The 13,229-nt window shown below is 39.7% G+C and overlaps 1 protein-coding gene across 10 annotated transcripts in view; it reads left to right on the top strand.

The window, feature by feature from the left end:
* Positions 1-13,229, top strand: part of NRG3 (neuregulin 3) — a 1,135,127-nt gene that overhangs the window by 1,103,365 nt on the left and 18,533 nt on the right. For 3 of the 10 annotated variants that reach the window (XM_073878733.1, XM_073878732.1, XM_073878731.1), the window contains exons 8-9: positions 3,463-3,636; positions 9,178-11,474. In XM_073878733.1, coding sequence (XP_073734834.1) covers positions 3,463-3,636; positions 9,178-9,685 — 682 coding nt within the window. In that variant the 3' untranslated portion in view covers positions 9,686-11,474. Of the gene's footprint in view, positions 1-3,462; positions 3,637-8,863; positions 8,936-9,177; positions 11,478-13,229 lie in introns of those variants that run through there. The other 7 variants (XM_073878734.1, XM_073878728.1, XM_073878727.1 and 4 more) reach the window with 7 other exon arrangements.

Here is a 13,229-nt window from a genome sequence, read left to right as displayed (position 1 = left end):
TTGCTAAATTTTTTTTTAATGGTTTAAATATTTTCACCTTGGAATTGAAATATTGATTTGGCTGTTGGATTATTGCTTTATTTATTAACTACAAGTTTTGGGTGATATCATTTGAGGCATTTAACAAGAAACAGATAGTTTCTTGTTAAAAGAGCGTTTTAGTTCACTAGATCTAATGGAAGCTCTTTAATTAGGGAAATAAGTCCAAAATTACCAGTCTTTTATAAGATGGATATTTTCTCCAAAACAACATTTTCTCCTGCTGATTATAACACATGTTGAAGTGGTGTCCCATCCAGTAGAGTAAAATAATTATGTATAATATTATTCTAGGACTGTATTATGCCATCAATGTTTTAGAGTTGAAGTAAAAAAGAATTACAGTTTCTAATGTATTTGACCTGCAAATACCCGACCCTATTCCTTATCTGTTGACATACCGCCTTCTTAAACTTGGCTTCTACTATGTTTCTAGGAACCACTCACAAATCAAATAAGGACATTTTTAAGATATCTTCCTTTTTGTTTGGTTTAATGACATTGCAGTATTTGTTGGCATATATTGTGTCCTGATAGACAGACAAGGGTTGATTTATAAAGTGCTTTTAGAACTTTGTAAATTATAGTTTAATATATAATAGCTTTTGTTTTGTAAAACATACAGTAGACTTAAACGTTTTCATGATTGATAACCTGGTCACTGATTTACACATCCTGCAAACTGCTCTATAACTTCCCGAATGCACTGGGTTAGAAGGCTTGAATAGTTGATTGATCAGTAGGTGTAGAACTGTTTTTGAAGATGGGTCACTAGTTCATAGTGGAAGACTTTGTTGTTGTGACAGTTTGGCTAGCTATGAATAATTAATTTCTTTTTTGTGCACTGCAAACATGACTTATTTGGATAACTCATTATAACAAAACTATTAATTCAAAGCCATTATTTCTCATGTTTAAAAGGGAAAACAATCCTCTTGCTTTTTAAAGAAAAATCTATTATGTTATGTCATACCTATTACATTACATTTTGGCAATATAACTCTCTTATGGACAGCATGTATGTGGGGTTTTTAGAGTGAAATAAGACCAGGGTTTTCGGTGATTACCATGAGCCCCCGAGTTGTCAGGTGAAGAGGAGGAGTCAGGGGAGCTCATTACACTGAGCCCCTACTCCCTGCCCGGCTCCATGCATAATCTCTTTTGTAGCCCTACTACAGTCCTATGAAGATACTGAAGCATGATGCTAAGACCTTCCTTTGGCACCTCTCCAACCCATATTTAGTTTTTACCTTTTTCTGCCTTGCCCTGTGCACGGAAAGAGTGGCAGGCTGTCTTGTCTGCTGTCAATACAAAGCACAGGCAGGAGATGGAAGGATGGGTGGAGACTGAAGTCCTGGTCTTTCTGTGCCCTCCCTCCCTGCTCGCCTCAGCTGAGTCCCTTGTCCCTCTTCCCGGGGCCACAGTGCCTGCCAGGTGGTCCTTTCCTTACAACTCCCCTTCCCTCTTCACTCTGATAGTTTCCTCCTCCCCTTAACCCTTCAGTTACAGTGATATAAACAGCCTCCCCTCGTTACTTGGCCCGAATACAGTAGTGTCCTATGTTGGCTTTTTTTCCCCTCTTAAACACTGAGGACACCTTTGTAAACAGTAAAATCTCCCCAATGACCCAAATTAGAGTACCATCTCTTTCCCTTTAGGACTCTGACTGGTAGAAATATTTCCCCCAGTATCATGCTGCTAGTAAAGTACAGACCTGAGATGCACCCCCAGATGCAGCTAATTCTAGGACCAAAGCCTGAGTACCCCCACAGATGCCATAATAGCTCCTGGATAATACAGATAGATGCTAGAAGGGAGGGGAAAAGAGCTATTGGAACTCTTTAAACTTGTGGCCTCGGTGACCTAACTAGCAGTCCCATGTTGTCAACAGACAAGAAATACCATGATAAAGAATGAAGGTATAATATGTTGCAAGGTATGACCTAGTGTTTGTACAAACTCGAGAAGTTAATGTTGGCTTGAAGAAGGTAAAGTTTGATCATTCACTTTGCCAAAACCAGGAAAGTGTCTCCTGGCTCTCAAATGTCAGGTTCTCAAACTCTGATCTTAAATATATGAGATGTTTTGTTTTGTATCTACTAAGTAGAAAAAACAGTAATGTTGGGAGGGAAAGTTCCAGAATTCCAATTAATGTAGTGACATGGGTAAAATTACTTTGGGAAACTGGTCCCTTTAGAACTTGATAGGTTTGCTGAAATTTTGAAAATGATTTTCAACTTTCTCCATGTGGCTTTGGTATTTTTAGAGTTAAATGAGAATACAGCAAAAGATTCTAATTTCGCTTGTTATCTGAACCCTGCAGAACAAGTCTGACCACATAAACTGGCATCACATGGAATGTCTACATAGGAACAGAGTTCTCCTTACCAGTCCCCACGGCTGTAGGGTACATTCAGTGGGGTAGAGATGGAAATGGGTATGGAATAGGTAACAAGTCAAATTGGCAATTGATTTTTATAAAGAGTCTAGCTCTTTTGCTTAGCACGATCTATGTAGGAATCTCAGTCTCACCTAAGACATATCCCGTGTATGCCTTTTGCCCTGTGATGGCATATGAACACATGGTTATTTAGGTGTTTGGGGGTATAAGTCAAGGAAAATATATAATCAGATGTTTATTAAAAGCAAATTCAAAAGAAAACCAATTTAGTTTCGCAAGATTGATGAAAATCTGAGGTAGTGAACTGGGAATTTAGCACATATGTTAAGGAGAGAAGGCCAACTCAAATGAGGTTTATTTATTCTACCACTAACACAAATGAACTTTTCCCGGTGAATCGCTTCGGAGTTCCTGTGTTTAGTTTTTGTCAGTATCTAATAACAAAGCCATTTTTTTTTTAAAGATTTTATTTATTTATTTGAGAGAGAGAGAATGAGAGATAGAAAGCGCAAGAGGGAAAGAGGGTCAGAGGGAGAAGCAGACTCCCTGCTGAGCAGGGAGCCCGATGTGGGACTCGATCCGGGGACTCCAGGATCATGACCTGAGCCGAAGGCAGTCGCTTAACCAACTGAGCCACCCAGGCGCCCAACAAAGCCATTTTTATTTTTATTAGAGAGATAGCTACTCTGTCCTGGATAATGAGGGTGGCTGAGAATCAGGAGCTTGAGTATTCCTTAAGCCCACCTCTTATCTTTGGCTGGAAACCTGTGATTTTTTTTAGTCCATTGTGCTCCAAACTAGAAAGCCAGAAACATGGGAACTTCTCTTTGTCTCAGTTCCTGCAAGGGTGAATGGATTCAGCAACTTCTGGTCTCCTCCTAGCAGATATTCTACCGTCATGGATGGAGAGCCTAATCTAGAACTTTTGAGTATCTGGAGTGAAAAGGCAGTGTTTGAAAAGTTTGAGCAGCCACATACAAGGTTCGTGCTAGGATCAATCTGTTGGTTTTCTTTCATCCCAGCAGGAGTCTGTCCTCTTGCTGCAGCCCAGGGCAAAGGAGTGGTATGCTCCATAGGAATGCCTTCAGGAGAACACCCCCCTCGCCCAGAAGTAGGCTGGGTGGCATCGTGGGACCAGCATATCAGCAACTTGAGGAATCAAGGATCCCAGACCAGGATATGATACCTCGTCAAGGGTAGGTCTTAAAAGCAATGGAATTTAGGGAGGGTGTCATGAATGTTCAAACTTTAAATTGAGTTATTATGTTCTTTGGGGTTTTCTTCTTTGATTTTTGTCATTAATAGTCTATTTATGCTTACTTCTATCTTTGTTCCACAAAAGATAAACTAAAAAGAATAGGTACAATGAAAATAGATATTAGGGAAATGTGAGACAGAATAATAACACTAGGGAGCAAGTAAGTGTATAGCTCTCTAGGCAGTATATTATATAGTTGCTAAAACAACTGGGGATTTGTCTTTGATTTAAAAGAAAAAGAGAGATTTCTTAGGAGGACTAATGTGTTCCTTCATTCTTAGGTTTGAAAAACAATTACTCAGTTCTCTAATCAATATTGTGGGCAATACCCTCAACAGTAATCTGTAATGTATTTATATATAGTATCTGCTTCTGCCCAGAGTGTTCTTGAACGTGTCTCAGTCAATGTTGACAGCATATTGTCAAAGTACAACTTGCGGAACTGAGATCTCTAGGTTCATTTGTGGTATAGGTGTGGAAAGATGGGCTTTGGACACCAGGGCTGCTGTTCATTCTTGCAGTGCAAAAGGTGCCCTTTCCTCCAAGTGGATGCAGACCCTCATTGGGCTCATGGCATGGTGAGTAGAGTAGGATGAATTTTAGCCCCCATTCACCTAATTGGCATAAATTGCCCAGTCAGACATGGTAGCCCTTCCTTAAACTGACTGGAGCTTAAATCTCATCTTTGAAAAAAATTTTATCTTCTGAACTTGTTTTCTCATGTATAAATTAGGCAAAATAATAGCACCTTCCTAAGGGTTGTTGGGCAGATTAAAAAAAAATTACATGTGTAAAGGGCTTGTAACTGACACATAGTAAGCAGAAAACTAGTCTGGCATTTATTGTCACAGGAACTGTTAGAGAGCTATTAATTTCAAGAGCAATGCAATCAGGGTTTATTCCAGAAATTTCAGGAATCCGTTCTCTCACTCAAGCCACGTTCTTGTTGCATCTGTTTTTTACCACTCTGGATAAGGCAGGCCAAGTCTCTATGCTGTTTTGGCCTGGCTGATCTTTCCAGACTGTCTATATCAAACTGAGGGCCAAAGCAGTTAGGAGATATCTATCACAGAGCCTTACCTTCTCTTTTTCTTCTTGGCAAGTTATACATACACCAATGCCCTGTCTGACAAAACTCAGCAACAAATTTCTTCAGAAAGAAATTTGTAGTTTTGAAGCAATTCCAAATGGGCTGTAAAATACCTTTGGTACAGATCTGGGGTGACAGTTTGTAAATTCAGCGTAACAACCAGGTTGTCCAAAATGTATAATGAAAGTCAAGAAGCAGTTTGCATTTCTCTTTGCCTTATATCTAGAAAAGGGGCTTGCATTTAGCCTCTAATTATAATTAATCATGTTTCATTTCTTTTCTTCTTAAATCGCTAAGCACAGATAGTGATTCTTAAATCACTAATAATGCCTGTTACTTAGGAATGTATATATGGGTGAGAAGGAGTGAAGGGAAATCCAGTTCAGAGATTTTGTGGGTGGGGAGAGAACCCAGCCCATGCTGTCTCTCTTTTCATTGGGTACTGTTATGGCTCTTACCCCATGTGTTAAGGATGCCCTGAGCCTGTGCCAGGCATAGGCTTGAACCCTACCTACATGAATCTTCAGAGGCTCAGAGATCCATGCATGTTCAGGCACTGCTTTGTCTTTTACCTCCTGGGAGACTTACACTTATTGTCCGCATAGTGGTAGTTTTCTTTTGGTTCAATCATCATTGGGTTTAGAATATTCTCTCCAGCTGGCTGGCCACGTGTATTTTTCTGTATGTGATATGCACCCGATGTTGATAAATGGTGACTCGAAGTCACTGTGTGCTCAGCACAATGAATCTCAGGGGGCAATCTCATTCTCAGTTCTTGAAAGCAGCTATTTTCCACTCCTGGGGGACTGACCGTCTCTCCGGGCTGGAAATGGGATTGGTAATAGAATTTCACAGCTAAAGACCCTCTTCAAATCTGGCCCTAGCCCCAAGGGGGAGTGAATGAATTAACAAGAGCTATCGGCCATCTGCTACTTGTTTATCAAGCATGTGGGCACTGTCTGCTAGTTAGGCTCCTGGTGTGTATGACTTCTCTTCTTGGCACTTACGTCAGCCCAGCTTGAACCCAGCACATATCATAGGGAGGTCTGATGAAGGGATGAGATGAAGAAGAGATTCTTCAGGAGCTTTACCTGGAATGAGAGACCTGCGACAACCATGGCAACAGCTTACAGAGCTCTGAACTAGGTTCTGTCAGGCAAATCAAACTCATGTCTTCATATGCTAGACAGAAAGAAATTGAATCACAGAAGTAGATGGCCACCTCCAAAGTAGAAGGGATCCAAACTGAATACCTACCTCACTTAGCTAGCAACTTTACAGACTTAAGTGATCCTTTAAGAAGTTTAAAAATGAACATACTAAGAATAGCAGAGTTTAAATGGCTAACCTAAGGTGGCATATCCCGTGTAAAAGGACCGAGATTGAATACTAGCCTTTCTGACTAAATGAACCACTAAGCCGGGAAAGAAATGTGAAGAAAATCACATTCATGGATGATGATGTATAAATGGAATAGCTAAGTGTATGGATTTGGAGGGAAAAGTGGATCTCTTCAATTTAGTCAGTTGATTTCAATGCCATGCACACCAGGAACTGAGGCTCGGAGTCCCTTGTAGAAACACAAATTCCTTGGCCGGACCCCTGAATCCCTGGGAACCAAACCAAGTGACTACTGTTGGAATTTCTCATCTTTAAAAGGATGCTTTGACTCCCCTAGTTACAAATGAAATGCACTTGTGATTTCTTTGGTGAGAGATCGGAGGTAGGCAGCTCAAACTGGTATTTTATAGTCACTGAATGACCAGCTATGGATCAAACTTGTGAAAGAAGTCAGTGACTCTTAAGGGACACAGAACTCTGAAGTATCTTCTAATCCAGAACCACATTAGAAATGTAACTCTCACTTAAACTTCTGGAGAGTAGTATGTAGCTTCTACTCAAATACCAGTGCTGGGACCCTTCATTCTGAGAAGGAAGAGAGGACTCTGGTTGAATAGTGTGCCTCTGGTTGAACAGCACAGAGGCATTACTTCATTTAGTCCCCAGAGGAATTCCCCTAGGTCAGTATTCCCACCTGTTTTAATTAACGAAAAAATATAAGTGAAGCTGCCATTTATCTAAGATTCCAGAGCTTGTAATGGCATTGGGACTTAAAATCATGTCTGATATAAAACAAAATCACATTTTTGGAGAGTTCTAATTGTTTGAAGTCCTCTCCATGTTATAGTAACATTCTAGATTTCAGTTATTGCCAGCCATGTGTCCCATACCTGACTTGCAAGGTGACACATAAGCTAAATGCAATTCCTCTTACTCACCCAAGTCCGTAATTCAGAAGACTGCCCCACGTTTGGTTTGAATTGCCTTTGATTACTTTGTCTTCATGCCAGTGTAGTCATGAAGCTACAATTTACTAAGTCCTCTGAGATATTTATGCCTTTACCCAACAGTTTTACAAGGAATATTTAGATGCTGGTATAAGAATGTGCACCTGTCACCATCACATTTCATCCTGTTAAATTCTACCCGCAGATACACCCAGAAGATATCTATGGGGAATACAATTTTATCCCAATTATATTTCTTGGCTCTGTGCCACTGGTGAATGCGATAAGCAGACATCCTCTATCTTCATGCATATTAGTGATGCTAACAGGTTGACATCTGACCCCTTTTTTCCTGTTGAAATTAAGACATTGATCAGAAACTTTAGGGTCAGATTTTCAACCATATAACGTATAAGTGAAAGGCATAAGATCCCCCAGGGAATTTCCTTGTACATGACTATACAATTAGACTGTAATTGTAAAAAAGATTATACATCCCTAAAAAGGTGTTCTAGTGCACCTTAGGTAGGATTCCCACTCATTTCTGGCTTTGATAAGAAGAATTACAATCAAACAATTTGGGATTAACTTGTTCCTCTGCTGCTTACCAAAGGTATAATTTGAGGGAAGTCACTTGAGTGCCCCTTAATCTAGTTTATTCATCCATCGCATGGTAATAATAATAAATAAGCCACAGCTTTTTAAAAAATTAAATGAGGTAATTAGACATAAGCATGCTTTTAAAAAACATTTTGCTAATGTCAGCTGTTATTATGTGTGAAATGGACATTAACTGGGATATAAGGGGAGCACTTACCTTGAAAATTTGTTCATGAATTCATGCATCCACTTGATCAGGATTTATTGATTGCCAACTCTGTACTAGGCATAGTAAGAAGGGATGGAGCTACGAAGACACCTAAATTTGATCCTCATCTTTTCTCACTGGTGAAAAGACAGACCCCTAAATTGCTCTGATTCTGTCCTTACAATAAAGACTTCTATTTAGTATGCAAGACACTTCATTGCAATTATTCTTTCCATTTATAAACATGATTGTTATTTGCACTGTAATGCAAGACAAGGGGAATAAGACCTATTCTATGGAGGGTGGATATGTTTAGATTATGCTTAAATTTTAATGTTTCATTTAACATTTAAATTAAGGACAAATAACTGAGAGAATAGGGACTACTGTTCAGGACCCCAAACCACATTTCTGTGAATCCACAACATACCTGCCCTACTCTCTGGCACTGGAAAATTCACCAGCTCTGAACAGGCAATAAGAGGGCTAGCCAGATCCTGGCATATTCCAAAGACTTGGAATGGTACCTTAGCATTCTTGACAAGCTGCTGCCGTGCACCAACGAACTACCTTACTTGGCTCCAGAAACCATGTGAGGAAAGTTGCTATATTGGTAGAGGCCCAATGGACTTCACTTCAATGTTCATCCCTGGAGAGGAATTGTATGCCTCCATTCCCGTTTGTAGGCTCAGCAATCTGGCAGTGAGGCAGTTTCTACAGAGTAGAGACCCACTGAAAATCGGATTTGGTCCCTGTAAACTCAGTGTGAAGCAGGAACACTCAGGATGATAGCACCTTGATGCTTCATGTCGGGCTTCCTGATTGCCCCCAACTAGTGTGGCCACGAGTCTACAGACTAAACCCGGGCTGAGAGGGTGGTCACAAGGATGGAGTGGAGTAATGCCATTATGGGTTTCCTGTTTGTCACTATGGAAAGGCCACACTTACCTGCTCAATCCCCATTTACTTTGTATTCTAGGATAGAGGTCAGGAAGACTATACCCCACCTGCCTATACAGCTGTGGTGTGTTGAAAGATCCCTGGACTTCAAGTAAGAAGATCTGGGTTTGAGTCTCAGTCTGTCACTTATTTTCTGTGTGACCTTGGGCAAGTCACTTCACCTCTCTGAGCTTCAGTTTACTTCTCTGTTTAACTGGGAGCATATTATCCGTCTCATGGGGTTGCTGTGAGAATTCAGTGAGATGGTGCATGTGGAAGTGCTTTGTTGACTGAATATTGCTCTAAGGAAACACAGCAGAAAGCAGAACATGTAACACCATGTTTCTTTTTCAGGTATTCATCCAGTGGTTTAAAAAACCAACAAAATGCATCCATAAATATGCAACTGCCTTCACGAGAGACAAATTCCTATTTTAATAGCTTGGATCAAAAGGACCTGATGGGCTATTCATCCACGCGGGCCAGTTCTGTGCCCATCATCCCTTCAGTGGGTCTAGAGGAAACCTGCATGCAAATGCCAGGGATTTCTGAAGTCAAAAGCATCAAATGGTACAAAAACTCCTACTCTGCTGATATTGTCAATGTGAGTATTCCAGTCAGCGATTGTCTTATAGCAGAACAACAAGAAGTGAAAATATTGCTAGAAACTGTCCAGGAGCAGATCCGAATTCTGACTGACGCCAGGCGGTCAGAGGACTATGAACTGGCCAGCGTAGAAACCGAGGACAGTGCAAGTGAAAACACAGCCTTTCTCCCCCTGAGTCCCACGGCCAAATCAGAATGCGAGGCACAATTTGTCTTAAGGAAGGAAATACAAAGAGACTCCGCATTGACCAAGTGACTTAAGATGGAGGAATCTGTGCATTCTGTGCTTTGCTCAACAGGAAAAGAGAGGAAATTAAATACAAATTATTTATATGCATTAATTTAAGAGCATCTACTTAGAAGAAACCAAATAGTCTATCGCCCTCATATCATACTGTTTTTTAACAAAATATTTTTTTAAAGGGAAAGAAACGTTTCAGGAGGGATAAAGCTTACCTCTAAAGCTTTTGGGTAGAATTCTGAATACCATTTCAGTTAGTCCCAATGCCGGCCTCTTTTGGCTCTTAGTAGATGTGGGTGATTCAGACCCTCAGCCCCACTGCACCAGTGTCCTCATAAAAAAGCACTGGCAGTTATCTGGTTTCAAAGAGACAAGCAGTATCCTGAGGGTGGACGTGCCAGTGAGCAGGTGGCTCTTGCATTTGGCTTGCTGGTCCCAACCCCTAAATTTCTCTTCACTCGACAGCCTCCTCACAGGTTATGTCATGTCAACCAATGTAGTGTTTTCTCTTTCATTTTTGAAGAATGACACAAAGACTGTGGAAGGGGGAGGACAGGAGATAGAAGGAGTAATCGGGGGCAATCTTAGCTACTCTCATGTGCCAGTTCCCTCTGAAATTTGAAGGCACAGAATCTCAGAGGGAGGTGTGAAGGAAATTATTATAGAAAAAGGGATGAGAAAAATCACAATGTCGTGTCACTAAAACCATGCGAATAGAAGTGTTTTTCTTTGAGATTGTGTAGGGGCTCCAAAGGAGCGTTTCTCAGTGTGTGTGCGCCTGTGTGTGTGTGTGTGAGCGTGCGTGCACGCATGTGCGCGCGCATGTGTGTATGTATGTGTGCATGTGCGCGCACAAACGGGCGTTGGTATGGGCTTGCTCACTCGAGCACAGGTATGCTGTATGCACATGTGTTCATTGTGTGTATGTGTGTGCATGTGTGTGCATATTAAGCTTGCTAAAATTTGTTCTAAAACATCAGGGGATTTAATATTCAGAAAAAAAAATTTCCCTCTCAGATCTGTTCACTTTAAATTTATCCATTAAGTATAAAGTTCAGTTAGTAAGTTCTTAAATCAAGGTCACTTGCATGGCGGGGTCCTATAAAACTCTTGACAATGTCAAGATCATTTTCTGGTGTGAATACTTTTGAGAGGAACAACTATTGGCTCATTAATGATATCAGTATCACAAGGCGAGTTGAGGATGTGTGTTTATTTTGAATCATGCACACTTAAATGATTTACACAAGCCAATTATCAAATTGACAGTTACCCTTTGCTTTCTCGTCATCCTCATTACTATTTATTTTGTAGCAAGTCTACTATTTGCGGACCAAGACATTGGCTTCTGTGGTTAATATGGAAAGAATAAATTGTTGAAATCACAAAGCCCAGACTTTTCAGTTCACAGGAAGCCCCCCAAAGAACAGTAAATTGTGTTGTATGTTCATTTGGAATAAAGCAATATTTTTACCACTGCTAAGGTGAACTGAAACTTCTCCTGAAGATTTGTCTGTTTTATTTACCCTTATTTTCATGGGGCATTCAAGGAAATTAGTGTTCACATAACCAGTCTTTTTCCAATTATTGGTGGTGTTGAGTTGTTATGTTTACACTGTTTTAAATAAAAAGGCACAGTATTTGAAAGTTTATAAAAGATTTCTTTTACTGCAGTCTGGGAAGACTTTGGTTAAAATTTCCTTGTGGAAGATTCACATTACATTGAAAGGGAATGTAACTATATCTGAATCAAATATTGAATACATACAATTCTTATTGAGGTTGTTTCTGTTGAAAATACATTGCAAATTGCTCTTTGAGGACATTCTTTAATAACAGACATAATGTCATGCAGGGGAAGGAAAACATTATGTTCTTACCAACAAGTTAGTGGAACTTCAAGGTCTCAGTTGTTGAAAACACTTTGGTAGAAATGCATTTTATATTTAACAAAAGGTTTTTGGTATCCATTAATTGTCCTAGTATACTTATATTATTTTGAATATAGAGGTAATGTTGTTAGACTCTGAAAAGATTATCACAAATTTTTAATGTCTAGACCGCCTAGGCTCCCATTTAAAAATATTGTATCTTTGGGGCAAGGATATATGACACCCATAAGTTGCGTATCCAATATGTTACTGTGTTGAAATTTATCACTATTATCAAACATTAACTGGAAGGTCTCACAAGTCTGTTGAAGTCAACCTTGTTTCTTGGGTTTTTCATCACAAGTTTACCTGTAGCACACCTAAAGGATTCATACAGATTTCACCTAATTAGGAGGTGATAATTAGGTGACTCACAGCAGTTACTTTAATATATTTTTCACTCTGAAAAGATTGAATATTATCAATCAAACATAAGTCCTGACCCAACCCCCACTTTTTTTTAAAAGTAGAACCATATATTATGTGATTATAAACACTCTGGTGCATCGTGAAGAGCATTAATATCAGGCTCACCCACTGGCAGTCTGATGTAAAGTTTAGAGATATAATTATTTCCTAATTGATAATCAAGACAAAAATCTTCCATAAAGAACAAATATTAAAGGTTATTTCAGTGGTCATTTGTCTTCTTTTGGAATATGAAGCTCTCTGAAAAGGGCCCAAGCTCAAAATCCACATTTTTGGGCACCATCTGACAAGTGCTGATAGCATCAAGACTTTCAAAGTTGATCTAACATGGCAAACACCTGGAGCCATTGGTACCTTGTCCTTCAAGCTCATGTGCCTACAGAGAGGTGCTTATTTCTACAAGACACCTTTAATTTTGCTTCATTTTCCTTGTCTTTTTTATGTGAATAGATATTTGAGATTTGTAACTAAGTAAGTTGCATATTAGTTATTTACTGAAGAGTGAATGTCACTCACTAGTTTTTCACTCTGAATCATTTTCTAATTAGTCTTTTTTTAATACAAGGCATATATTATTCCAAGTTGCCATGGAACACTGTTGTTCAAAATATATGACCAATTTGATGTTAATGAGAAATAATAGAAATGATGTTGGAGAATTGGCATCCAAATTTTCTTTCTGATTTTCCCATGTATGTTATCAAATGCTCTACGTTTTACACTCTAATCCAGTATCTACCTTGCTATGGGCTAAGGACTAAATATTTGTAAATTTATCACATCTCCAATGATTCACATCATTTCTAAGTAGCAATAGCAAGGTCTTCTGGAGGAGGAAAAGTGCTGATTTTAGGACTTCACAAATTAAATCTCTTCTGATAATAATAGCATATCAGACCAACCAAAAAGAGAAAAGTAGGGCCAGGCTGACTTTGAGAGAATGCGCATTGGCTTCCAGATTGAATGACAGCTACAATGTAAGTGAGGCCTCTGGCAACCATGGCGAAGGCTGTCAATAACCAGGTCTCCACCAGAATACGCTTGATGTATGCAGCAGTCATGCACAACCATCTGCTGTATGGTGCTCTAGGAAACCATGGCTCCCTAAGTGCGGGCAGGTTCTGGTTCCTTTGATCCCAGCCCTGTAAGCCAGAAAATATCGCCCTGAGACAAGTGCTGTGAAACATTTCCCAAATGAG

The sequence above is a fragment of the Callorhinus ursinus genome, unplaced genomic scaffold (assembly GCF_003265705.2).
Source record: "Callorhinus ursinus isolate GAN/ISIS: 27379988/994484 unplaced genomic scaffold, GSC_fseal_2.0 scaffold31, whole genome shotgun sequence".
Taxonomy (NCBI): domain Eukaryota; kingdom Metazoa; phylum Chordata; class Mammalia; order Carnivora; family Otariidae; genus Callorhinus; species Callorhinus ursinus.
Note: the sequence above shows the minus strand (reverse complement) of the source record. Positions and strands in the feature narration are given on the sequence as shown.